This window comes from Rhinoderma darwinii, chromosome 10 (genome assembly GCF_050947455.1).
Source record: "Rhinoderma darwinii isolate aRhiDar2 chromosome 10, aRhiDar2.hap1, whole genome shotgun sequence".
Lineage (NCBI taxonomy): Eukaryota > Metazoa > Chordata > Amphibia > Anura > Rhinodermatidae > Rhinoderma > Rhinoderma darwinii.
This window is the reverse complement of record NC_134696.1, coordinates 39,343,754-39,371,282: the sequence shown is the minus strand read 5'-3', so window position 1 is coordinate 39,371,282 and position 27,529 is coordinate 39,343,754. Positions and strand designations below refer to the sequence as shown.

The 27,529-nt window shown below is 41.7% G+C and overlaps 1 protein-coding gene across 1 annotated transcript; it reads right to left on the bottom strand.

Moving 5' to 3' along the window:
• Positions 1-502: 502 nt before the first annotated feature.
• On the bottom strand, positions 503-13,680 carry LOC142661386 (nicotinamide N-methyltransferase-like). The gene is made up of 3 exons (XM_075838766.1): positions 13,523-13,680; positions 4,942-5,149; positions 503-1,067 (listed from the first exon to the last, which is right to left on the bottom strand). Exons 1-3 carry the CDS (start codon positions 13,671-13,673, stop codon positions 632-634), a joined length of 795 nt encoding a protein of 264 aa, XP_075694881.1. The 5' UTR covers positions 13,674-13,680; the 3' UTR covers positions 503-631.
• Between the last annotated feature and the right edge of the window lie 13,849 nt (positions 13,681-27,529).

The window sequence follows — 27,529 nt, the reverse complement described above, 5'->3', positions numbered from 1 at the left end:
TCGTTCTTGCTAATAGTGGGGTTTCAGAAATGTTACACATTTATTAAAAAAATTCAACTGCCTTATTGACAGGATATAAAGTACAAAAAGGGTTGTTGTGTTCTTGTGCTCTATTTTACTTGGTAAGACAAGTAACTTAAAGAGGCTCTGTCACCAGATTATAAGTGCCCTATCTCCTACATAATCTGATCGGCGCTGTAATGTAGATAACAACAGTGGGTTTTATTTTGAAAAACAATAATTTTTGACCAAGTTATCACTGTGCAGTGAAAGAAGCTGGGCTGGAACAATGAGAAGTGTATGACGCTGATTGGTCACTGATTGGTCAATGATTGGTCACTGATTGGTCAGTGACATACACTTCTCTTTACAACGCCCAGTTGGTAAAAAGTAAAAACACGCCCAGTTGTCTATTAAGAAACTAATTAGCATAAATCTAAAATTGTTTACAACTTGGTCAAAAATGATCGTTTTTCAAAAAATGTGTGTGTGTGTGTGTGTCTGTGTGTGTGTGTGTGTGTGTGTGTGTGTCTGTCTGTGTGTGTGTGTGTGTGTGTGTGTGTGTGTGTGTGTGTGTGTGTGTGTGTGTGTGTATGGTAGGGAGCCATTTTGCAGCTGTTTAAATGCATCTTTACTCTTTCTGTGGTTTACAGGCATGGACATAGTAATAGCTCTCAAAATCACTGATATCCATCACTGATTTTTCGGAACATGGTAACACCTTTAATTTAACAACTTCATATCCAGCCTCTTTAAATGCTTTCTCCAAGCCATCTTTAGTGAGGTACAGAGAGGAAAAACATTTGTTACCAACATAGTAGAATGTACAGTTAAGAACACCCTGAAGTATAATGTGACCTCCTGGTTTTAGTAGCTCTTTAAATTTTATCAGTGTATTGGTGAAGACTTCCAGATCTTTACATGCAGCTTCTAAACAGAGGCAGCTAATCAGGCAATCGGCTTCAGGCATGGGCTCAGGGTCAAATGGCTTCTTCGCAAGTGCATCGCACTTCAACACTTTAGTTACTTTTCTCCTCAGCGTTTCTTCCTTTTTTTCCCAGTTATTTCTGTTAATAAATAAAATGTTTAGACATGGATTTCGATTACCTTTTTATTATTACATCATCATATTTAACAAAGTAAGGTCTCAACCTGTAAGTCAGAGAAATGTCTTCAATTTTACTTAAATTTGAGGCATATCAAAATTTATAGGCTATGTAAACCTTTGAAAGGCATTTTTTTTCATCAAAAGGTTAGTCAATGTGATTAGTGCAACAGTTTTTATTAAAAATTATTTTAACTTTTTTGGATACAGCTGCTCTGTATTCTCTATACAGAGCAGCTGTATCTTTCGCTAAATCCTGCTCCCGTCAGGTCCACTGGACTGACGGGTTCAGTGACAGCTGGTCCTGCGTGTCTCTGACACACAGGATCTACCTGTAATTTATCACATCCAAGTTCATAACTTAGATGTGACAGATTACAGGTGGATCACGCAGGATCTGCTGACACTGAACCTGTCAGGTCCGCGGGACTGTCGGATTCAGGTCATACAGACGATATAGCTGCTCTGTATAGAGAACACAGAGCAGCTGTATCTCAAAAAGTTAAAATAATTTTTCATAAAAACAATTTAGAAAGTTTCACTAATCATACTGACCTTTTATTTTAAAGAATTACCTTTACAAGGTGTACATAGCCTTTAAATCAAAATTATGAATAGAAATTTCCAAAAATATGCAGGTTTTGTAGCTTCCGCCACTCTCAGGACTCCTAATATCTGACTCTAAACAATGCATTTTTGGGAAAATCTTATTTACAGTGGTAAAAAACCCAAAAACAAAACTATATAGTATTATCTTGGTATACCTTTGTCCCCTGAAACCTAGCTGATCACATGATGTCCCGCTGCTGAGACTCCCATCGATCAGCTGTAATCTGTGGGAGAATACTGCAGCAAGTGTTTAATTTCCATGCAGCACCACCGCTGGGGAAATGAGGCATTACATGGTACTCATTGAAATCATTGAGCCATTCATGTAATGCACAGTCCTCCAGAGTGTGTGAGAGAAAGGGATGCTCATTGTAGCCTCTCTTTACTGTGGCTGGCTGATTGATGAAGGTCCTTAATGAAGGTCCCTGCACTTTTAGTTTAAAATGTTCAAACACAGTATTTGAAATTTGTTTTCTAAACCAGTCAACCCCCTTATTGAGACCTAGTCCACTTTGAATGAATAATGAAAGCTCATAAAGTTTAATCTATTTCAACAGCTTTCTAGAGTTTTAGCTTTAGTAACTGGTGAACAAGCTTAGTCCTTTGCAGGTATTAGTCATGGAATGATGACAAAAGCCCAGGGTTGCTGCAACAAATACAGTGTCTTTACTAGGCTAGAACGCTTTCTTCCAATGGCCACAAGGGGTAGAAAACACTTCTATAATTGAGAGGCATGGTCACTTTAATGTTTCAACAAAATGGCAGAAACTTCAGACAATGCAGCAATTCTGGTATAATCGGACAGGACAATGGTGACTCTTACAAGACAGATCCTGGGCTACTCCCTGATGCAGAGGTAGGTCCTCTGTAATCTTTAGGCCTGTCTCCGTATTGCGGCCTTCTCAGTCTCTACCACCCGCAGACCCCAGGTAACATTACCTGCGGTCTCTCTTTAACAGCTCCCATGAAGGCCCCTGGCAACTTCTTTCCAACTTTTATCGTTCTTTGCAACTCCACCTGTAACATCCAAGGATACTTTCTGGCTTCAGGGCCTACACTACAATAGCACTTCTGCTGCCTCTAGGGCCATAGCCCATACACACTGAACCCCGTTAGGCAGGAACAGCTGCCTTCAATAAACTAAGCGCTGCCCCAAGCGTAAGGCATGCAGCGTATTCACACTAATTGCGTCCTCACCACTGTTATGGCACAGCAAGCCTACTCAAATATGGCGTCCAGACCTTATTTTTCTGTCACCAATTTAAAGAGCCAGTGAACCCCGATTGCCGTCCGCAAAAAAAGGATACCTTATCTAAGGATAAGGTATTTAAAAATATACAAACATATACTGTATATACACTACCGTTCAAAAGTTTGGGGTCACCCAGACAATTTTGTGTTTTCCATGAAAACTCACACTTATATTTATCAAATGAGTTGCAAAATGACTAGAAAATATAGTCAAGACATTGACAAGGTTAGAAGTAATGATTTTTATTTGAAATAATAATTTTCTCCTTCAAACTTGGCTTTCGTCAAAGAATGCTCCATTTGCAGCAATTACAGCATTGCAGACCTTTGGCATTCTAGCTGTTAATTTGCTGAGGTAATGGGGAGAAATTTCACCCCATGCTTCCAGAAGCCCCTCCCACAAGTTGGATTGGCTTGATGGGCACTTCTTGCGTACCATACGGTCAAGCTGCTCCCACAACAGCTCTATGGGGTTGAGATCTGGTGACTGCGCTGGCCACTCCATTACAGATAGAATACCAGCTGCCTGCTTCTTCACTAAATAGTTCTTGCATAATTTTGAGGTGTGCTTTGGGTCATTGCCCTGTTGTAGGATGAAATTGGCTCCAATCAAGCGCTGTCCACAGGGTATGGCATGGCGTTGCAAAATGGAGTGATAGCCTTCCTTATTCAAAATCCCTTTTACCTTGTACAAATCTCCCACTTTACCAGCACCAAAGCAACCCCAGACCATCACATTACCTCCACCATGCTTGACAGATGGCGTCAGGCACTCTTCCAGCATCTTTTCAGTTGTTCTGCGTCTCACAAATGTTCTTCTGTGTGATCCAAACACCTCAAACTTCAATTCATCTGTCCATAACACTTTTTTCCAATCTTCCTCTGTCCAATGTCTGTGTGCTTTTGCCCATATTAATCTTTTCCTTTTATTAGCTAGTCTCAGATATGACTTTTTCTTTGCCACTCTGCCCTGAAGGCCAGCATCCCGGAGTCGCCTCTTCAATGTAGACGTTGACACTGGCGTTTTGCGGGTACTATTTAATGAAGCTGCCAGTTGAGGATCTGTGAGGCGTCTATTTCTCAAACTAGAGACTCTAATGTACTTGTCTTGTTGCTCAGTTGTGCAGCGGGGCCTCCCACTTCTCTTTCTACTCTGGTTAGAGCCTGTTTGTGCTGTCCTCTGAAGGGAGTAGTACACACCGTTGTAGGAAATCTTCAGTTTCTTGGCAATTTCTCGCATGGAATAGCCTTCATTTCTAAGAACAAGAATAGACTGTCGAGTTTCACATGAAAGCTCCCTTTTTCTAGCCATTTGGAGAGTTTAATCGAACCCACAAATGTAATGCTCCAGATTCTCAACTAGCTCAAAGGAAGGTCAGTTTTATAGCTCCTCTAAACAGCAAAACTGTTTACAGCGGTGCTAACATAATTGCACACGGGTTTTCAAGTGTTTTCTAATCATCCATTAGCCTTCTAACACAGTTAGCAAACACAATGTACCATTAGAACACTGGAGTGATGGTTGTTGGAAATGGGCCTCTATACACCTATGTAGATATTGCATTAAAAACCAGACGTTTGCAGCTAGAATAGTCATTTACTACATTAGCAATGTAGAGAGTGTATTTCTGATTAATTTAATGTTATCTTCATTGAAAAAAACTGTGCTTTTCTTTCAAAAATAAGGAAATTTCTAAGTGACCCTAAACTTTTGAACGGTAGTGTATATTATATCAACAGCTCTTCTCGTCCAGTTCCTGAACCTATATAAGAAAAGCTGCTAAGCTTAACTTAAAGCATTTAAAGAGACAGTTCGGAAAACAGCATATTTCTTGGGGAGGCTGCTCCAGACCAGGAAGAAGAGGGGAACTCTCTTCACACACATACAACATTATTATAGGTTTCATGATATTATAATTTTCAAAGTTTATATGTAACCTTTTTCAACATTTTATTATTTCTTTTTTATGACGTACCTGTTACCTTCCAGTTCACACACACATTTGATAACATGAGTCCAGTCGAAGGCATCTGGGTCTTTTCTCAGCCACTTCTCTAGTTGTTTTCTGTTTTGCTCGAGAAAATCGGAGGTTATTATGTTGTTGAACACTTCACAAGCAGAGAGCAGATGGTAAATTGTGGGCCCAGCTCCAAAGTCGATTAGTATGTCTCCCTTTACACCTCCTTAAGAATAAAACACAGTTTTAGGGCTGATGCTCCCGATAATGCAACTTTCCACTGCAAAAATCTCAACATGTGCTAATTGTTGCAGGTTTTACCTCCCCAATGAATTCAATAGGACAAACCTGCAGCAGAAAACCAGCGATCCCGCAGCATAAATTGACATGCTGCGAATTAAAAGAACGCACTGCAGGCCAATTTCTAAAACGCTTTTTTTTTATGCATCCCACGATGACATTTGTTCAAATCTCATCCACTCTGCTGCAACTGTATTACGCTGCGGATTTTTGCAATGAAATCCGTTGCGTAAAATCCACAGTGTTTACGCTAAATGTGGTCCCTAAAAGAAATGCACAGTGCTACTCCATTAACATTCCCTCCCCTGGGGCCCATTTCTCCTATTATTGATCAGGTCACAGTTTATTATTTTTTAGAAAAAAAACCACTCTTGCAGCGGCCCCCCTGCCAGACTGGAACAAAAACCGCCCTGCCGGTTACCAAGTAGGCCAATGAAAAGTAGGCCAAAGAACTGAGGTAACATGGGAACATGAGATGTAAACTAACCAATGACAGCTAAGAGCTGCCCCTGCTTAGTTTACTGTAACCTACCCAGTAAGGTAAGTATAATAATAATTTTTATTTTTTAGTTATTAGTGTTACTAATGTGTTGTTTTTTTGTGTTTTTTTTCACAGGCTCAGTTGTTGGAATACGTCTCATTCGAGGACTACTTTTAAGAGGGCATATTTATTATAAATAAAATTGTTAATGAGGGCTGTGTGGGGGAATTTTATTTCAATATATCTGATAGACAGCGTCCATTACTAAGGTGGGGCTTAGTGTTAGCCGGTGAAGAGGCTAACACTAACCCCTCCATTATTACCCTAATACCCACCGTCACCATTGGTGCCAGGAAGAACCGGGTACAATCCAGTACCCAACCATCTGAAGTAATGGTTGGGTACTGGGGCAGCAGCAGGCCGATTTTATTAGACTGGGAAAGCCCAAAAACAATGGCCCTTCCCAACCTGGTAATGTTAGACTGCAGCTGCTTTATTGTATCCAGCTGGATATGAAAAATAGGGGGAACCGAAGTTGTTTTTTTCAATTATTTATTTAACAACATGGGGTCCCCCCCCATTTTTAACCATCCAGATACAATAAAGCAGCCTCAGCCTAGCATTACCAGGGTGGGAAGGCCCATTGTTTTTGGGCTTTCCCAGCCTAATAGTACCAGTATCACTTCAGATGGTCAGGTACTGGATCGTATCTGGCACCTCCCGGCACCCCTGGGGCGGTGGGTACCGCGGTAATAAAGGGGATGTTAGTGTTAGCCTCTGCACCAGCTAACACTAAGCCCCACCTTTGTAATGGAAGCTGTCTATCAGACAGCCACCATTACTAAGGCAGTAGTAATAAAGTTTAAAAAAAATAACAGACACACAGAAAAAATATTTTTTTTTAAATAAAACCCCACACACAACCCTCATTAATCAATTTATTAAAAATAAAAACGCCGTCTTCTAAGTAGTCCTCGAATCCGACGTACTCCAACGACCGAACCTGTAAAAAAACACCCAAATAAAACCATTAGTAACTGTCATTGGCTAATTTACATCACGTGGTCCTTTTAAAAGTAGGCCAATAAACTTAGGTAAACGGCCATCACGGGATGTAAACTAACCAATGACAGCTTAGAGCTGTCACTGAATAGTTTACTAAGCCTTGTAAGTGGCGCGGGATCAAACCGAGATGCGACATAATTTTGGCGCATCTTGGGTGCGTATGCCACTATAAACCTAGTGCGGGGACTCCTTTAGATACAAAGGAATCCCCGCACTAGGAGTTACTAGCGTCGGCGGGGTTCAGCAATAAAGTTTCTGTTGATACAGGCCTGGTCTTTTCTGATCAGGCCTGCTACCACGAAACGACGTCAGGCGTGCGCGATCACGTCATCGCACCGCCTACGCCACAAAAAAGAGCAGAATTATGAGGAAGGGTACTAATGGTTCCCTTACTTCACCTGCGCTTTCAAATGTATCCGCTTCCTAAGGACATGGAAATAATTCAAGACAGTACATTACATTGGGGTTGTCGAGATACCATAATTTGGACTTCGATACCGATTCTTTGTGTAGTATTGCAATTCTCGATACCAAAACGAAACTTTGCTAACAATAATAAATAAAAAATTTCTTCCATTTTCTAATGTGAGGCGTGTGGTGTGATGAATTTTGAACCTCCATGTAACTCACATTAATAGTAATTAACCACATCGTGTTTCTCACAGTCATAATGGACAACATTGGGTTAATGTGTGAGGTACATGATGGAGTTAATTACTATTAATGAGAGACACATGGAGGTATAAAATTCATAAAACCACGTGCCTCACATTAATAAGTGAAAGAAAGCAGTTTTAATTTTCTTTTTTACAGTGTACACATCATAATTTACATTATAAATTTGTTGTGCAGGTTATTACGGTCGCGACAATACCGAATGTGTGTATATTTTATGTATTGAGACATTTATTTTATGGTTTATTGTATGGTTTAACATTACTTTATTTTTACTTTTGTATTTTTAAACTTTAAAGGGGTTTTCCATTTAACCTCTCTCCGTAGGGTGTCTAACAGCTGGGACCCCCACCGTTTACAAGAAAGGGGGGCCCGTACCCCTCCTTTGAACCGAGATGCAGATCGCTCATGCGCACTGCTGCTCCATTCATTCTCCATGGGAGCGCCGGAGATAGGCGAGTACAGCGTTTGACTATTTCCGGTGTTGCCATAGAGAATGAATGGAGCAGAAGTCCGCATGAGCAACCTGCCTCTCGGTTCAAACAAGGGGTAAGGGACCCCTGTTCGTGTAAACGGTGTGGCTCCCAGCTGTCGGACGTCCACCGATCAGCAAGTTACCCCCTAACCTATTGATAGGAGGTAACTTGTTGTAACCGGAATAACTCCTTTAATGTACTGGCATATATCTATATGCCAGTACATTAGCCTGTGTACTGATAGTACACAGGCAGTTGTTAGGACATACCTAAGTATGTCCTAACAACAGGAAATAGGGACAGACAGCCCTGGGGTCCTTCAATGGACCCTGGGCTGTCTGCCCATATATGGTATGTCCCTTAATTGCGTCACAGGGATTCCCTGTGACGCGATCCAAGGGGCATCCCCCTTCGCATTTTTCCCTTGAATGCTTCGGTCAGCTTTGATAGTAGCGGAGGTCAGAGGTTATATATTAAAATATATATATATGTGTTAAAAATTGGATATAGGAAAGCGCTACTCGAAGGGAAGGATAAGCAGAGTGATAGTAATCGGTAGATTTTTTATGCAAAAGAAGGGCAACGTCTTGGCCTAATGAAGACGCAGGTTCTGCGTTGAAACACGTTGCCCTTCTTTTGCATAATACAAATTCCAAATTATTATGTACATTGGATTTAAGTGTCATAAACATTTAATTATTAGTTTTTCAATTAAACTCATGGATGGATAGTATTGTGTCTTAGGGCTCTTTGGATCATTGTAGTCAATCTCAGACACCTGTGATAATTAGTTTGCCAGGTGTGTCCAATCAAAGGAAAACTACTTAAGAAGGACGTTCCACATTATTAAGCAGGCCACAGGTTTCAAGCAATATGGGAAAGAAAAAGGATCTTTCTGCTGCTGAAAAGCGTGAAATAGTGCAATACCTTGGACAAGCTATGAAAACATTGGATATTTCAAGAAAACTTAAGCGTGATCATCGTACTGTGAAAAGATTTGTGGCTGATTCAGAGCACAGACGGGTTCGTTCAGATAAAGGCATAATGAGGAAGGTTTCTGCCAGACAGAATTAATAGGATTAGGAGAGCAGCTGCTAAAATGCCATTGCAAAGCAGCAAACAGGTATTTGAAGCTGCTGGTGCCTCTGGAGTCCCGCAAACCTCAAGGTGTAGGATCCTCCAGAGGTTTGCAAGTGTGCATAAAGCTAATATTCGGCCACCTAAACAATGCTCACAAGCAGAAATGGTTGCAGTGGGCTCAGAAATACATGATAAATTGCTTTGGATTTGCTGTGCACATACCCTTTGAAGTAGTTATGCTGCCGATTTGGGGTTAGAAAAAATGTATTGTGTAAGTTATATAATTTGCTTCTGCGACGTGAATAAAGGAAAAAGCAAGCATTTATTTTTTATCCAGTTCACTTTTGACGCTAAATAACTTGTTTTAATTAATTTTAATAACTAATTATTCTGGTTTTTGCGGTCGTATTGATATCTCTTATGTGTACGTTTTTCGTTTTATGTAATGTATGAGCTAGAAAAGACATTTTATGCAAAATAATAACTTTTGTTTTGGCCATTTTTTTTATTTTATTTTTGTAAAAAAAAAAATTTTTTAAACCCATGAAGGAATAACTGTATTTACAACTTTCTTTTTCATTTATAATGTATTCACATACTCCATTCACTTTGACACAGGCTACAGTTAGGGTAGCACATAGTATGCTCTAACAGCAGGCAAACTTTTGTAATCCGGTGACGCGATCGCAGAGGGGAGTCCCCTTTGATCATGCCGCAGTCACGGACAGCAGCGGGTCAGAATTGTGGCTGATCCCAGCTGTGTTCAGGAGGCTATCTAAGTTCAGGAGCTGTAAATTAAAGCTCCGGCTTAGACGATGAGCTCACAGGAGCGCTCATCAGCCTCTTCTACAGCAACGCCAAAAGATGTCGCTGTGGACTGGAGAACCGCGCCACCTGACGTCAAAAGACAGTGTGCGGTCGGGAAGAAGTTAAAAAATAAATAAAAATTACCCATTAGGCATTTACCAATCTTCCCTAAAATGGAAACATTTCCATCCTGATCCCAAGTGGCAATCAGACTGAATCAGCATTCAAACAAGAATTCTACACATTGACATACTGTAGGAGCTGATTTTTGTTCGTTCTAGGAAATTATCTAAGCCTTTTTTAAAGCCATATACTGTCCCTGCTGTGACCAGCTCCTGTGGTCGGCTATTCCAGAGATTCAGAGTTCTCACAGTAAAGAAGGCTTGTCGCCTCTGCAGATTGAAACTTTTTTTTTTTAGACAGAGGGAGTGCCCCCTTGTCTTTTGAGGGGAGTTTACATGGAACAGGATTTCACCATATTTTTATGTATGTGCCATTGAGATATTTAAACAAGTTATTCAAGTCCCGCCGCTCACTCCCTCTGTAAACAAGTTAAAGGCCATGGTCGCTATTGACCGTGGCATTTAACGGGTTAAACGGTCGCGATCTAAGTAAACTTTGATCGCGGGCGTTGGTGAAGGAGCCCAGCTGTCATCAGACACCCGAGCCCCGGCTCCAGCCTGCATGGGACACCCGTGCAGGACTTAGACTGGGCCACCATGAAAAGGCGGAGGCCTAGCCTAAGGCCCCTTAGTGACCGCCGTGAAAAGGCGTATTGGTGGTCACTAAGGTATTAAATGCTGACTTGGCATGAATAGTTGTTTTGAATCTCATTCTTTTTACGTTGATCAGTAAATAAAATCTTAATGAAATTCCTTGTTATATAGTTACATAATTTGTACGGTTGAAAAAAGACACATGTGCATGAAGTTCCACAAAGGGATGGGAAAAAGGGAAGGAATGAAACCAAAATTCTACACATTGACATAGGAGCTGATACTTTTTAATTCTAGGAAATTATCTGAGCCTTTTTTAAAGCCATCTACTGTCCCTGCTGTGACCAGCTCCTGCGGTAGGCTATTCCATAGATTCACAGTTCTCACAGTAAAGAAGTCTTGTCGCCTCTGCAGATTGAACCTTTTTTTTCTCCAGACGGAGGGAGTGCCCCCTTGTCTTTTGAGGGGGTTTTACATGAAATAGATTTTCACTATATTTCTTTTATGGGCCATTCAAATATTTATATACGTTAATCAACCCCTTAGTCGTCTCTTTTCAAGGCTAAATAGGTTTAATTCTTTTAATCTTTCCCCATAACTTAGATTCTCCATGCCCCTTATAGGTTTCATTGCTTTTCTTTGTGTTTTTTCCAACTCCAGAGCATCCTTTCTATGAACTGGAGCCCAGAACTGGACTGCATATTCTAGATGAGGCCTCACTAATGCTTTGTAAAGTGGTAATATTATATCCCTGTCCCGCGAGCCCATGCCTCTTTTAATACCTTGCCTCTACAGTATCCTGTTGGATTTTGAAGCAGCTGATTGACATTGCATGCTGTTATTGAATCTATGATCTACAAGTACACCCAGATCCTTATCAACAAGTGATTCTCCCAGTTTAGGTCCCCCTAGAACTTATGGTGCATGCATATTTTTAATACCCTGATGCAGAACTTTACATTTATCCACATTGAACCTCAATGGCCAAGTAGATGACCATACACTTAGTTTGTGCAAGTTGGATTGTAATTAATGAACATCTTCTATAGACTGAACATTACTACATAGCTTGGTGTCATCTGCAATAATAGAAACAGTGCTATTAATCCCATCCTCTATATAATTTATAAATAAGTTGAATAATAGTGGTCCCAGCACTGAACCCTGGGGTGCACCACTTATAACCGGGGAACATTCAGAGTAGGAATCATTGACCACAACTCTTTTGATACAGTCCTTGGGCCAATTTGCAATCAAATTACAAACTATACTTTCTAAACATATACACATTAATTTACCCATTAGGCGTCTATGATGGACAGTGTCCAAAAACACTATATTCACAGCGGCTACTCTGTCCAGGCTTCTTTACCCTTTAACCCCTGTACAAGGATGTGGACTTTGATGTGGGGAACCCCTGATCGCTATTCCCGGAGTAGTCTCCCAAGGTGATGTCTGACGTTGGCAGAAGCAGAATAAAAAAAGTAGCTATAGGTCTGGGCAGGCGGCAGAGGTTCAACATGATTTATGTAGTAAAAGGACTAGGCAGGCGAGGATCAATGCAGTGAACGTAGCAATAGGTCAGGCGGCAAGCATGGATGGTCAAAAACTAGCGGAAGGTCGGTACACAGAGACTCTGCAAAATACAAAGGCAGGAGAACTAGAAACACAAGGAACACCAGCAACCAAAATTGCCCTGGCAAAATATTCCAGAGCAGGAGAAGCTTTTAAAGCAAAACAGGTGATGATTTAGAATTCAACCCAGTGGTACGCATTAAAAGGAGAGGAGCGGCATGGAACAGGAAGACGCCAGACCTAGGTGAGTACACCGAGGGGAGCGGGGGACGCTACACAGGAGAACGCCACCAGGAATGTTAACTTTAATGTCACAGTTTATGGTAAATTTCTTGATTTTGACTGGAGGATCGCTTTAAAATTAACCAATAGACCTGGCAGAACAACAAAAGTGCAGGTTTGTGGGCACCTAGGAAATAGTAACCATATAATAAAATAAACTTCCATTTGTCTTTCAAGAGGATGTATTGTCGAGGAGCCACAAAAACACTGAACTGCAGGAAAACAATGTTTGATCAGCTTAGAGATGCCCTGAACCTTATTGACTCGGACAATATCCTCAGAAATAAGAGTACAGATAGTAAATGGGATATTTTTAAAAGCATCTTAAATTTTAAATAATAATTTGCATTTCAAAGGTTTGCCTTGGCAGAGTGCTGCCAAGGCAAATAACATCATGTAGTGCATCAAAATGGGCATAGATGCACATGGCAGGAACATAGTTGTACCACTTTATAAATCACTAGTCAGACCACACATAGAATATTGTGTACAGTTTTTGGCATGGATTGCGTGGACTATCCAGAAAGATTATCAAAATTAAGGTTATTTAGTTTTGAAAAAAAGACAGCTGAGGGTTGATCTAAAAACTATGTATTACTATATCAAAGGCCAAATCAGAGATCTCTCTCATGATCTGTTTATAGTCAGGACTGTAACTATACCAAGGAGAACCCTCTACGTCTAGGAAAGAAGGTTTCTGCACAAACACAGAAGGCAAATCTTTACTGTAAGTTGCATTGAGACTATGGAAATCTCTGCCAGAGGAAGATGTCATGGTGAATCCACTTAAAAAATAAAAAAAATGCCACTGGATGCCTTTCTTAAGTGTAATAATATTACCTGTACTAGATTTCTGGAGATGGGTGGTTGATCCAGGGATTTTGTCTTATTGCCAGATTCGGAGTCGGGAAATATTTTTTTTCCCTAAGCTGAGGAAAATTGGCTTTTGCCAGAAGAGTGTTTTTGCATTCCTCTGGATCAACACTGCAGGAGAAAGGGCTGAATTGGATGGACTAATGTCTTTTTCAGCCTTACAAACTATATTACTAAATTATTCAAGCAAATAAGAATTTATACAAAGGTTATGCAAATCTTTTTGAGTTTCAATACTCATTTTCTCTACTTAAAATTAAATTGTTTACCTGGACCAAACGTTTCTTGCATATTCTGTAAGACAAAGTTCGTCCATTCTCCAAGAAAAACTCCTTGACCTGTAGCATAGTAGGTTTGGAAGTAATCCAAAGGGTTAAATTCATCAATATACGTTTGTGATGTGGAATATGATGTCTGCATGTTTCTATCTTCTCAGGATGAGCTTAACTGATTCATTTAAATGTTGCTTGCAAAGTAATCTGATCCTCGCAAATAAAAAAAGATTTATGCCCTTATAGGAGCGGCTTTTATTTATAGTAAAATGTGAGACCAGTTACCCAACTACATTTTTCCAGTAGTTAAATATACATAATGGAAAACTACTAGACTACTATGATGTTTCTGCACATTAGCTCAGTGATTGTATATACTTCTCATTTAAAGCTTGGTTAACTTTGAAGGTTTTCAGGTTTTTTTTATAGCGTTTTGCCAATGTGATTGATTTATAGTTATGCTAATGCTACATTAAAGAGGTTATATCATAAGGGTAACCCCTTTTCATATGCCCTATACGTCAAAGAAGGAGGTTTCCCAGTCGGATCCCCGACTGTTAGCTAGATCTGAGGGTATGTTCACACGAGGGCGTCCGTAACGGCTGAAATTACGGCGATGTTTCAGCCTGAAAACATCCCCGTAATTTCAGCCGTACCGGCATGTGCAGGCGCTTGAACGCCGCGTCCATTACGGACGTAATTGGCGCTGCTATTCATTGGAGTCAATGAATAACGGCTACAATTACTGCCAAAGAAGTGACAGGTCACTTCTTTGACGCGGGCGTCTATTTACGCGCCGTCATTTGACAGCGGCGCGTAAATTACGCCTCGTGTGAGTGAACAGTCAAACGTCTGCCCATTGCTTTCAATGGGCAGATGTTTGTATGCGCCATTGAGGCGCTATTTTCGGACGTAATTCGGGGCAGAAACGTCCGTAATTAGTGCGTGTTAACATACCCTAAGAGCTGTGGCAAAGAGGGGCGTCCACTCTGGAGGACTCCACAAGATCATGTTTTAGATGGTGGCCCATTCATTTGAATATGTGCAATTTAATACTACATTTACAAGTAAAATGTGCGACTACCCCTGGGCGGTAACAGCAGGTCTACATGGAGAACACAAGTTTTCTGACTGCATAAATGAACATTTTTAAGCATTTTATTGTTATTTCTTAAATGCATCTAAAATAAAAACTGAGGCAACTTCGCAAATAATCTTAATTAGGAATATCCTTTTACTGTTGTATTTACAGCTATTGTATGTGTCTCCTTATAAACCAACTCTAAAACAATCTTGTGTGTAGTCTGATCCTGCAGTCATGCATTACTGCCTTCCATTTCCTTTTATCTTACTGTCTGTAGTTTAGTAAGAAGAGGCTGCCTGGGTTTCCATTCCCTTCTTTTTTACTGTCTGGAGGTTAGTGAGAAGAGGGGGCCCGAGTTGTCCTGCACCACTTTCAATTGTATTTGTGCCCTCAAGACGCAGATGCAAGTGAACAGAATGGTGGAGCAGGGAACTATCAGCTCTCTGCTCCACCATTCAATCGTTGAACTCTGATGCTAGCGCAAGCTAGCGCGATTACATCATTGGGGCATCACTAAGGGGACATCACTACTGTATGGGGGCACCAGGAGGCATCACTTATGTGAAGCAGGCACTGTGGGCATCATTAATGTGAGAAAGGCCCTGTTAAGGGCACTAAGGTGGCACTGCTACTGTGTGGGGAGCACTGAGAGGGCATCACTACTACAAAGGGAGCTCTAAGTGGGCATCATTACTGTGAGGGAGGAACTAAGGGGACATCATTTCTTAGTGGGGGCACTAAGGGGGCATTCTTACTATGTAGGGGAACTAAGGGGCATGCTTACTGTGTGGGGGCACTAAGGAGGCATTATTACTGAAAGGGGGCATCATTACTATGCGGGGGCAGTAAGAAGAATTCTTACTGTTTGTGGGGAATTAAGGGGGCATAATAACTGAGAGAGGAACTCCTTACTGTGTGAGGGGCACTAAGGGGGCTTTATTACCAAGCTGCAGTCATCACACATGGTTTATAGCTAATTACCATGGTTTCGTGGGTAGGACAGGTGAAGCAGATGGTTTTTATGTGATTTACCTGCACTTGCTGCGGAACCGTGGCAATTAGAGGTAAACTCGTGTGGATAAGATTCACTATATGTAACATCACCCTAAGTGAATCCAATACAATTATCTCTAATTAATTAACTGATAAAAGTATATAAAAGATTTGGCAAAAAAGTACAAATTACGTTTCCCAATATGTAATAAAACTTATATTTGCATATGTTCATATCAGTATCCAAATCTCAACAATGCATTTGTAACATAAATAGTAAAATTCATAAATGAATCCTATAATATTGCCAGAAGAGGTCATGTCAATACATAGCAATTCATGAATTAGTAAAAAATGATGGACATCGGACCCGAGGCCACAGTTTATTATTAAAGAAAGGAAGCTTATTATACACTTGTTCAGAGATTCATGTCACCCAGGTCACCATTCTCTACTCCCTACTGACCTGCGCAGAGTACAGAATGCCGACCTGGGTGACATGAGGCTCTGAACAGATGTATAGGTGTAAAAGTGGTATAAAGTTAAAAACGTGTTAGTGAGATTAGTGGTAATAGTCAATATTGAGTCTACAGAGGACTGGACTTGTTTAAGAGTTGTATGAGATTAAAAAAGAATGGTCTGTTTTTGCTTTTCAGAAACAGCGCCACTCTTGTCCATGGGCTTTGCCTGGTATTGCAGTTCAGCCCAACTCATTGTATGCTCTTCTGAGCAGGGCCTTCACTCCTCTTGTTTCAAATGTTAATTAGTTTTGACACTATGTAATGTCTGTTATTGTTTGTACCTGTTCCCTCTAAATTGTAAAGTGCTGCGGTGTATGTTGGTGCTATATAAATAAAGATTATTATTATTGTTATTATTATTCACTGTACTGCCTCCTCCTGATTTCTTTATACATCGTCAGTCATCATGGAGTCTCTCCTCTTGTGCTCTGGCCTCTGGCTGAGAATGACTTTGTGACTTTGCTGAGTATATTCCACCAGAGCAAAGGTAAGAAGACAATTTGGAAACACTTTGAGCTTTCGATACGTGCAACCAAGAAATGCAGTAAATTGTTGCTAATTTCGTGGTTGATGTTGCAGATGAAAGACGTTTAGCTCCCTGTTTTTGGTTAACACCTTAGCGAATAATCACGTCCATTCACGGCTTGGTAAGGCAACCATTCGTGCATTACGGCGTGCATGTACGCGATTGTGATTGAATGGGTTGCGCTCGCACAATTCCCTCGGGAGCCTGACTGTGACCGACAGCCGAGCATCCACTTCAAAGGCTAGGATTGTATGCCATGGTCAATAGCGGCTGCGGCATTTACGTGGTTTGACACAGGGAGGGGCTTTTTCTGTTGGCAGCCCCCAACATGAACGCCGGCCGCCAAAGTGTTGCCATGGCAGCCGGGGGCCTAACAAAGGCCCCCAGGCCAGCCCTGGCTACATGGCCTAATAGAGTATCTGTCAGTTTTACACTGACAGGCAATAATGCTTTAGTATACTTAGTATACCAAAGCATTTTATGAGCGATCAAAAGATCGCATAGCGAATTGCCTAATGGGACTAAGATTTAAAAAAAAAACAGTAAAAGTTTATTAAAATAATAAAAACTAAGATTACAGTAAAAATAAACTAGAAGTGTAAAAAAAAATTTAAAAAATAGACATATATGGTATTGCTGCCATCACAACTCGAACAATGAAGTAAACCACCGGGTGAGCGGCGTACAGAAAAAGAAACCACAAAAACCACAGCGCAATAGCTTTTTTTCCCATTCCACCCCCAAAATATAAAATAAAAGTTAATTGATAATTCTAATTTACCCCAAAATAGTACCAATGAAAACTACATCTTGTCCTACAAAAAAACAAGCCCACATATGGCTACATCTACAGGAATTTTTATTTTATGGCATTTAGACAGCAGCGATGCGAAAACAAATTATTTTTGTTTAAAAGTGTTTTTATTTTGCTAACGTAGTAAAACATCATAAAACCTAGACTTATGTGGTATCGACATAATCGTACCAATCCATAGAATAAAAGTAACATGTAATTTACATTGCATAGTGAACGGCGTAAATTTAAACTGTGGAAGACAATGCTGGAATAGCTGGGTTTTTTTTTCAATATCCTCCCAAAAATATTTTATAAAAGTTAATCAATATACTATATGCAGCCAAAAATGGTGCAATTGAAAGATACAACTCATCCAGCAAAGAACAAGCCCTCATATGGCTATGTCAACATAAAAGTGAAAAACGTGTGACTTCTGGAAGGCGGGGAGGAAAAAACTAAAAAGAATGATTGGTCATTATAGCCAAAATAGGCCTGGTTTTTAAGGGGTTAAAGGGTTATCCCCAACTGAGAAATTTACGGCATATCCACAGGATATACCAGAAATGTCTGACAAATGCGGGTCCTAGCTCTGGCTACTGATTCCAGATGGCGACTAAGTGGAGAGGTGGCCATGCATGTGGGGGGGGGGGGTCTCTCCATATTGTTATGTCTCTCCATAACGGATGTTTTTCTTTTTTACAAATATTCTTTATTTATTAAAGAGAAACTAACATAAATATAAAACTAAACCACTTTCCATTTTAAGTGATAATTTATTTCCAGAACACTATTCTTCAATTACACTTCTAGATTATAACTGTTCCGCACCTATTTCTGTTCCAGCGCCATGCAAAGGTGCCTGCCAACTCCCACAATCATTGGTAGCAAATGATGTTCTTAAGTGCACATTGTTGTGCCCTAGTGCTAGTTTCCTTCTCCAGGCTATCTGTTATTCATCGTATGGCTAGCAATCTCAGATTAGCCCAGAGACAAATTTGCACTGAATTGATGACAGGGAATGGGCTAGACACTACTCAAAAAATCCGATTGTCAATCACGTATTACCATATTAAAAGGCGGTTGTCTGCTTTGGTCAATTATTTTTTTTAGACAGGTCTCCTGGAGGTCTGGTATGGGGGTCTGTATTTATTAAGGGGTCTGGCATCTGTATGGGTCTGATCAGGGGTCCTTTTTTTTTTGGTGATTGTATTTATTTAGGGTGTATGCGGTCTGTATTTGTTTAGGGGGTCAAGGCTGGGGTCTATTTTAAAAGGGTCTGTATTTATTTAGGGTTTTAGGGCGATGCCTGGGCCTCATCATTGGTCATAGTTCATGGCAAAATATTCTTAGATTAACTCTTAAAACTCTTAAAATCTGTCTCCTAAACCCAGTGGAACGTTAAAATAAGCACAAAAACTACAATTATGTTGCTAAACCAGCGCCCTACAATGGTCTGTGCAGCATTTTCATTGTATAATATTATTAATCCACTCTGAAACAAAATGCTTAGTCTATGTTCACACGTTGTTTGCAGGCAGAAATTCTGCCTGAAAATTCCATCTGGAATTTTGAGGCAGATTTTCATCTGCCTGCATGGCGCTTGCCTTTTTTCGTGGCGTTTTTCGCCTGCGGCCATTGAGAGCCGCGGGCAAAAAACGCTACTAATTACGCTCTCTCTGCCTCCCAATGATGTCAATGAGAGGCCAGAGACGTAAAGGACCGAAAATAGGGGAAAAAACGCCTCCGATTGAAATTAATGGGAGGCATTTTCGGGTGTTTTTTGGCGCATTTTTCAACGCGGTTTCCGAGTCAAAAAACTTATAAAAAAAACTCAGTGTGTACTGGCCCTTACTGTAAACTTATAAAATGTGAACACAGTGGTGTACTTGGCGTGTAGGTTACTGGCAAGTGCTGGAGTTCATGAGTTATTACAAACATGTAAAGGAATAATTTCAGTAGCTCTTTCCTTCCAGCTTACACACAAATTTTAGAACTTGGGTCCAGTCAAAAGCACTGGAATCCTTCTTCAGCCATTTTTGGAACTAAGTATGGTTTTGCTCAAGAAAATCTGAGGTGATGGTTTTATGAAACACTTCACAAGCAAAGAGCAGGTGATAAATGGTGGGTCCAGCACCAAAATCAATCAGTGTATCTCCTCTTACTCCATCTTACAAGATAAATAAAATATTTGCAATATTGATTTAGAAATAAAGGAATATTTTTGGAATTATTTCAATGTGAACACTAGCAGAGTAGTAGCCGTGCATCAAACGTACAATAGGTTTACTGTAAACCTAATTTATCTAAATGTGACTTAGTAAATGCAATAGAGGCCCCTTCGGACTCTCACTGATCAGGTGTTGATGGCCTATCCTGAGGATAAGCCATCAATTTCTTAATAGTGGACAAGCTCTTTAACATGCCAGGTTGGCCTTAAAGGGATTTCCTGTCAGTACAAACTGATGATCTATCCTCAGGATGGGCCATCCATAGCTGATGGGTCAGGGTCCAACCCCTGGGACCCCCGCCGATTATCTGTTTTAAAGGGGGTGCAGTGCTTGTATGAGCTTCCATTTAATTTCTACTTGATCATTGTGAATCTTCGACACGCATTTAGCGGCGATTCCCAGGTATTGCAGCCTTTTCTCCCATTCACTTAAATTGGAGAAAAGGCTGCAATAGCTGTGAATCACCGCTAAACGCATGACGAAGATTCACAGTGAGCAAGTAGAAATGAAGGGGAAGCAGCGCTCGCAACCCCTTTAAAGCAGTTGATTGGCGGGGGTCCCAGGAGTCGGACCCCGACCCATGAGCAATTGATGGCCTATCCTGAGGATATGAATAGGCCATCAATTATTACTGGCTGGAAAACCCCTTTAATATATTTTTGAAAATATAGAAGTTTTCTGCTTTTAATGGTCATGCTACAGGTTTGTACCTTCCTTGTTTTCTGATTTTAATCCACGCTTATAAGCATCTAGAAAATAAATGTTTTTTTCTTAAAAGGGTTGATGCCCAGGATTTGAAAATAATAGAAGGGAAGATGGATACACCAAACCAGACCTCTTCTTTTGTCTGCTTTTTCCCCCCAAAAAAACAGTGCCAAACTTGTCCAGGGACTATGTCTGGTATTGCAGTTCATACCGACTCACTTCAATGGGGATGAGCTGCAATACCAGACATAGCCTCTGAACAAGAGTGGTGCTGTTTCTGGAAAAAAGCAGACTAATTTTCTCATTTCGGACATGCCCTTTAAGAAGAAATCTGGCTTGGCAATCCATATCCTCTTTGATTGCAGGGTAGTCATGCTATTGGAAACCCCTACAGTCAACTTAACACTATTGGAGGAGCTTCTGTATAATCAAACATTTTCCCTGTTACACCCCTACGGAAAACAAAGCATTATGTGGACCCTAGACCCCACAAGTGGTTTTGCAACAAGTTTGTATATATAATACAAAGTTAGTCAGCACCTCCTTAGAAAGTGCAATAAATGGGCAGGTGCTAATCTGCTGTGGCTGCAATGCAAATAACATAAACTCAAATATGCAGTGGCACCCTAGAGGCGCTAAGATATATGCAACATTTAATATTTTTGTTTTAACTTGCATTACTGCTTTATTTACAATACTTATGAGTTGCTTAGCACAAACGCTCGTTCATCTGCTGATCGTATCGTTTTAAAATATTTAAATATTATCTTTGTCAGCAGCACATCTCCCTGTGTATAATAATGTATGGGGACGAGAGATCGGAGTAACAAGCGATGGTCCCCATACTAGCTCTTTGTGAAAAGAGCAAACGGGCGCCGATCAATGAGCTGTCTCATTGATCAGTGCTCATTTACACGGCCCAGGGCGGGCCGTGTAAAAGGACCTTAGCTTGCAGAGGTTGCTGCCGCACCCTGTTTCTAAACCTGAGGGGGCCCAGAATGAATGCCACATATCAGGACTGTAATACTACAAATTGCATTTTTGTCAGATGAGTTACAGAGGAGATGGGGGCAATGTCTATTAATTACAGTGACAACTTGTCTAGATCTGAGAAAAATGCCTTGAAGGAATTGAGGCAAATAAAAGATATTATGCTTAAACCTGCGGACAAAGGGGAAAGCTAGACGACAACTGAGTGAAACTAATACATATAGGATGTTTGTAGCAAGGTTCGGATAGCAATAGGTTAAGTCGTGGGTGCATAAGTAGGGTCCCAACCCGATCCAATGGAGAAAAAGCACTATGCACACCAAAGTGGAAATTATTTTGCAGATAAATAGTTTATTATATTTATAGCCAATGACAGTGCAACGTTTCGGTCAATACCATGACCTTCCTCAGGCACTTAGTCAATGTATGATCCTGTATTGATGGCGCCTTCGTATGGCGGGGAACTGAGGAAAATCTGGTGCGGTTTTTGGATTATTTAAATATGACATGAATATCAAACTTTTGAGCAAATATAGCAAGACTAAATGAAAGACTGAATTTCTGGACCTATGGATTCTTGTTGAATCTGACGGTAAGATTGTGACAGACATATTTAAAAAAACTACCACTGTGAATTCCTATCTGATGGCAGACTCCTCCGACCCTATACATATTATTAAGGTAAGTCCGCTAGTGCAATTTCTTTATGCCAGGCACATTTGCTCTTCAGATAAATGCTATGAGCCTCGATCTAAAGACCTGATTAGAGATGAGCGAACTTATGAAAAGTTCGGTTCGGCTAATTCGCCGAATTTCACAAAAAAGTTCGATTCGGAGCGAACTAGTTCTGACCGAACCTGTAATTTCCGTGCGCCGAGCATGGTACTGTCCAGGGTGCTGAAAGAGTTAATGGGCTGCACTAACTCTTTCAGCAACCTTGACAGTACCATGCTCGGCGCGCGGAAAATAAAATTTTAATGCAATAAAAAAAATACAAAATACGTTCATACTTACATTCCTCCTGTCCGGCCTCCAGCGATGACGTTTCATCCATGTCGCCGCTCGCTGCAGCCAATCACAGGCTGTAGTGGCGGTCACGCACGTCACGTGACTGCCTCTGCAGACAATCACAGGCAGCCGCGGCCTCTGCAGCCGATCACAGGCTGCCGCGGCCTCTGCAGCCAATCACAGGCTGCCACGGCCTCTGCAGCCAATCACAGGCTGCCGCGGCCTCTGCAGCCAATCACAGGCTGCCGCGGCCTCTGCAGCCAATCATAGGCTGCAGCGGCCTCTGCAGCCAATCACACGCTCCTCTCCTGAAATACTCTCTGCTGCCTTAAACTCTGTGGACAGGTCAGGATCCTGTTTCTTTTAAATGCTGCTGGGGAACCCGATCGATCCACTATATAAGGCTGCGCTACAGTGCTTGGGAATAAGTGACTGGGGCAGAAGAGGATGGAGGCGCAGCCTTATATAGTGGATCGAGCGGGTTCCCCAGCAGCATTTAAAAGAAACAGGATCCTGACCTGTCCACAGAGTTTAATGCAGCACAGAGTATTTAAGGAGATGAGCGTGAGGATCTTGTGCGGGGTGGTGACTTGCCAATCATGTGAAGGTGTTATTGAGGACAGGAGTGGAGGAGAGGTAACAGACTGAGAGCTACGTAATGGTAAGAGCAGAGTTCACAGCAGCACAGAATATTTCAGGAGAGGAGCGTGCAGATTCAGAGCTGCTGTGAACTCTGCTCTTACCATTACGTAGATCTCAGTCTGTTACCTCTCCTCCACTCCTGTCCTCAATAACACCTTCACATGATTGGCAAGTCACCACCCCGCACAGATGTTGCTGTGTTGGGTTAATAAATTTCATTTTTTGCTATTGAGTGCTGCTTCCTTGCTCTATTTTTCCATATACTACATTGGGAGAGCGTCACTCCCTGTTATTTGAAGCTTAGCACCAGCCGCATTTGGTTTTCTGCACAGTGCTGCTCCTATTGTATGTTTGATCTTACATATATATATATATATATATATATATATATATATATATATACATATCTATCTATATATATATATATATATATATATATATATATATATATAGATATATAATTTATTATTATATATGTTATTATTTTTTACATATATAATCAATATTTTTTATTTTCCTGGTGTGGATTTGATGTGTGTCACTTTTTTTCCCTGTGGATAATTATGTATGTTATTTTATTATCTAGTATATGGATAACTTTGCCATTATTTTTTCTGCTAAGGGCATCCATTCCTTACACAGTTTTTTTTAGTATCACTTGTGTTAGTATTATAATATACAATCCTCAACATTGAAATTGCAACTCCAAGAAGGAAAAGTTTTGGAATCATGGAAATCGTTGGATCAATAGACATGTTAATGATATGCAAATGATAAATAAATGGAAACCAAATATTCCAAACATCTTGATTTATTCAGTAGCGAGTATGAGTGCCACGCGCAGAAATACACATACTTACACGCCTGGCATGCTGTCAAGTAGGTTAATAATGGTTCCCAGTGGAATGTTATGCCACACATAATGCGCTTGAACATGCAAATCATCAATTTTGGCTGCTGGCAGCACCCTTTGCAATTGCCGACCAATGACGTAACAGATGTGCTTGATGGGAGAAAGCTGCAGGCCATGGTAGCACGTTTAGGCCACGCAGGCTCCTCACAGTAGCATGAGCAACATGCGACCTGGCGTTGTCCTGTTGAAAAACGGCTTCTCGGACACTTTGGCGAAATAATAATCCCGGGAGTAGGACCGATGTGACGTTCCCTTGTGAAAGCCTCTTCATGGTCTCCAGACCAATCTCCACCTATCATTGCATCCGAGACAAAAGCGGAACTCATCGCTGAAGAGGATAGACCTCCTTTCCAGCCAGTGGCGGAACCCCATAGGTCCATTGTGGAGGGCCTCCCGAGGCTCCCGGGGGGCCCATGGCCGCCCAAAGACCACATCACACTTTTGTCACGTTTTGTCGTCAATTGCGGCAAAAAATCGTGACAAACTGAAGGCCCCTGGACTCAATTATATCTGCATCCTTTGGACGTGTATACAATTGACATCACTGGAAAGGCGTTCGGCCTTATTTTGTGATGCAGGTGGCGCGATGAAGTCATCGTGCTGCTTGCGTCGCTCCACTGGATGCGGCCTGGTCAGACCTGCATCATCGGAGAAGAGGATGGTGCTGGAGTGGGGACAGGTAATTGTGGCACTAAATACAGGGGGTGGCACATTCTAAAGGGGGCTGTGTGTGCCGTATCTACAGGGGGGCTGTATGGCGCTTTCTACAGGGGGCTCTTTGGCGCTATATTCAAGGGGGTGGTGCTATCTACAGGGGGACTGTGTGGCACTATCTACAGAAGGGGGCTGTGTGCCGTATCTACAGGGGGGCTGTGTTGCACTTTCTACAGGGGGCTGTATGGTGCTATCTACAAGAGAGGTGGTGCTATCTACAGGAGGGCTGTGTGGTGCTATCTACAGGGGGGCTGTTTGTAGCTATCTACAATGGGGGCAGTGCTGTCTACAAGGGGTGGCGCTATCTACAGGGGGTGTGTGTGGCACTATCTACAAGGGACTGTGTGGTGCTATCTGTAGGGGTCCTGTGTGCCACTATTTACAGGGGGGGGGCCTTATGGCATATCTCCAGGGGCTCTGTGGCGCTATCTACAGGGGGTGGTGGCACTATCTACAGGGGGGTGTGTGTGATGCTATCCTCCAGGGAGTTGTGTATGAGGTTATCTACAGGGGGCTGTGTGTGTGATATTATCTACAGGGGGGTGTGTGTGATGCTATCCTCCGGGGGGTTGTGTGTAATACTGTATACAGGGAGCTGTGTGTCGGCACTGTGTATGTGGTACTTTACCGTTTTTGACAATTATATTCAGGGGCACAGTGTATGGTACTATTTTATTCAGGGGCGCAGTGTATGGTTTTTATTTGTTTATAGGTGTGGAAATGTTGGAAAAGTGAGGAGCCAAAGTCGTCTGAGCGGAAAATTCTGCAGAAATGGTACATGACCAGGAGAAGTCGTCATGAGGTCTGGATCGGATGGAGAACAAAAAAAAAAATACTAGAATCACCTATGAGTCACTGGATTTATAAGAATCTGTCACATCTCCTGACATATTTATAGGGAATTCTTGTATTTCACAAAAAGTGTTTGTGCAGTCCAGGACTTGTAGACAAATGGCTGTTACCTGTAAAGGATCTGCCAGGCACAGCTTCGGGGTTAACTCCCAGAACTAATCAGTCAGCACCTGAGAATACATCCCTGAGACTGACTCCTGCTTCCACCATTCAGGCTGGCAGGCTTAGGAGTGGGAGAGCCTATCGTAACCTGGCCAGACTCAGCTAGCTCCCACCCTCGGTCTATTTAGGCCTGCACTTCCGGTCCCTCGGTGCTTGTGATTCTTTCCTTGTGGTTTCCTGGCCCAGCTACAGCTCCTGCTATTTTTGATCCTGCTCCATACAGACCCTGGCTTACCGACTACTCTTCTGCTTTTCGTTTTGTACCTCGCACACTCCTGGCTTGACTCGGCTCGTTCACCACTCTGGTTGCTCACGGTGTGGGCAACGGCCCCTTTTCCTTGCTTGTGTTCCTTTGTATGTTTGTCGTGTTTGTCGTGCACTTACTGAGCGCAGGGACCGCCGCCCAGTTGTACCCCGTCGCCTAGGGCGGGTCGTTGCAAGTAGGCAGGGACAGAGTGGCGGGTAGATTAGGGCTCACTTGTCCGTCTCCCTACCCCCTGCCATTACATTACCATTCTCCTTATCAGGAGGATGTGTCTCTGCACAGTTTGATACTGCCAGTATGTAGGGAAACAGCCCTTTGACAAGGGGAATCGTAAAACCCATTTGTTATTGCTGGCACAAAAAAGTAGTGTTAACAATAGTTATGGCGCGGCAGGGCGGTAGTGAAGGGGCCCCAAGTTTGGGTAACAGCCCAGGGCCCATGATCTACTTAATCCGCCACTGCTTCCAGCCTCCATTTCCGTCTTGCTGTGTACCATGATAGCCTTTGAAAGCGGTGGCGTGTGGTCAATGAAACATCTGTAGTTGGAAGTCTAGCGCGTAGCCTAATGTAGTGCAAACGCCTTCTGATGGTTTGTGTCAACACTGGTTGCCGCCCTAGGCTTGGAATGTTACGTCCAATTTCACTGCAGTACAGAATGGATCACTATGTGCCATTCTTCAATCAGACGATCCGCCAGTGCAGAGGTTCGCCTTCGCGCACCTCTTGCTGTCATTCTCGTTACTTGTTATTCTCCCAACCTCCGGGACACGCAACGTTGAACAGCGATCTGCTGTAGTGATAAACCAAGGTCTCTCAGTTCAAGGATTCTGTCCCTCTCAGTTTGCTACAAGTGGCGTTAATGGCACGTCGATGAACAGGAGGAGTCGCACGAACATCCCACAGCACTTGATATGGTTTTTGAAGCTTCATGTAGCTAAAAAACTTTGCATTAAATCTGGCTTTTATACCCCTCAAACATTCCACAGATTGGAACTAGGTGCTTGAAAATGTGATAATTTGCAGATCTTAGTGACACTTGCTACTTCCTCAATTTGCATAACCTTACGGCTTGCCCTTCTTGGTGTTGCAATTTCAATGTTGAGGAGTGTTGTTCCCAAATCCAATATACTGTATACTCCAATAGAAAAACAATGGTATTGGCTTTATAAGGCTAGGGCTACATCTAGAATTTTCTCTATAGAGTAATCCAAATTAACTACCGGTTTGCTAGAGATTTCAAAGCAATTTTCACTATGGAGAAAAAAAGTTTCTACTACTTTATAAAAGCATTTAGAATCCCAGCATGTAGTGATTACAAAAAATAAATAGCAAAAAAAAGAAAATAGTTTAGGTCGAGCGATTTTGAACAGATTTTGAAGCCACTCAATGCATTTCTATGGACAGCAATTTTAGATCGATTTGAAAAAACTCTGGGTGCAGCCCCCAGACTAAGGATCCCACTTTGGAATATACTATGTGATCGCCAAGAATAGATGTTGCTCAGTGTATCGACAGATGTTTCTCTGTGTACATTTCTTATGTGACGTCTATGGACAAGGATACCCTTGGCAATATCGGATAGAGCACAAAGTGTGTACACTGCAC

Coding starts and splice junctions, on each gene's coding strand:
- LOC142661386 (XM_075838766.1), bottom strand. CDS start 13,673: ATGCAGACATCATATTCCACATCACAAACGTATATTGATGAATTTAAC. Junction 5,150..13,522: donor GCAAGAAACGTTTGGTCCAG/GTAAACAATTTA, acceptor TTTATTCTTAAG/GAGGTGTAAAGGGAGACATA. Junction 1,068..4,941: donor TGTGAACTGGAAGGTAACAG/GTACGTCATAAA, acceptor ATTTATTAACAG/AAATAACTGGGAAAAAAAGG.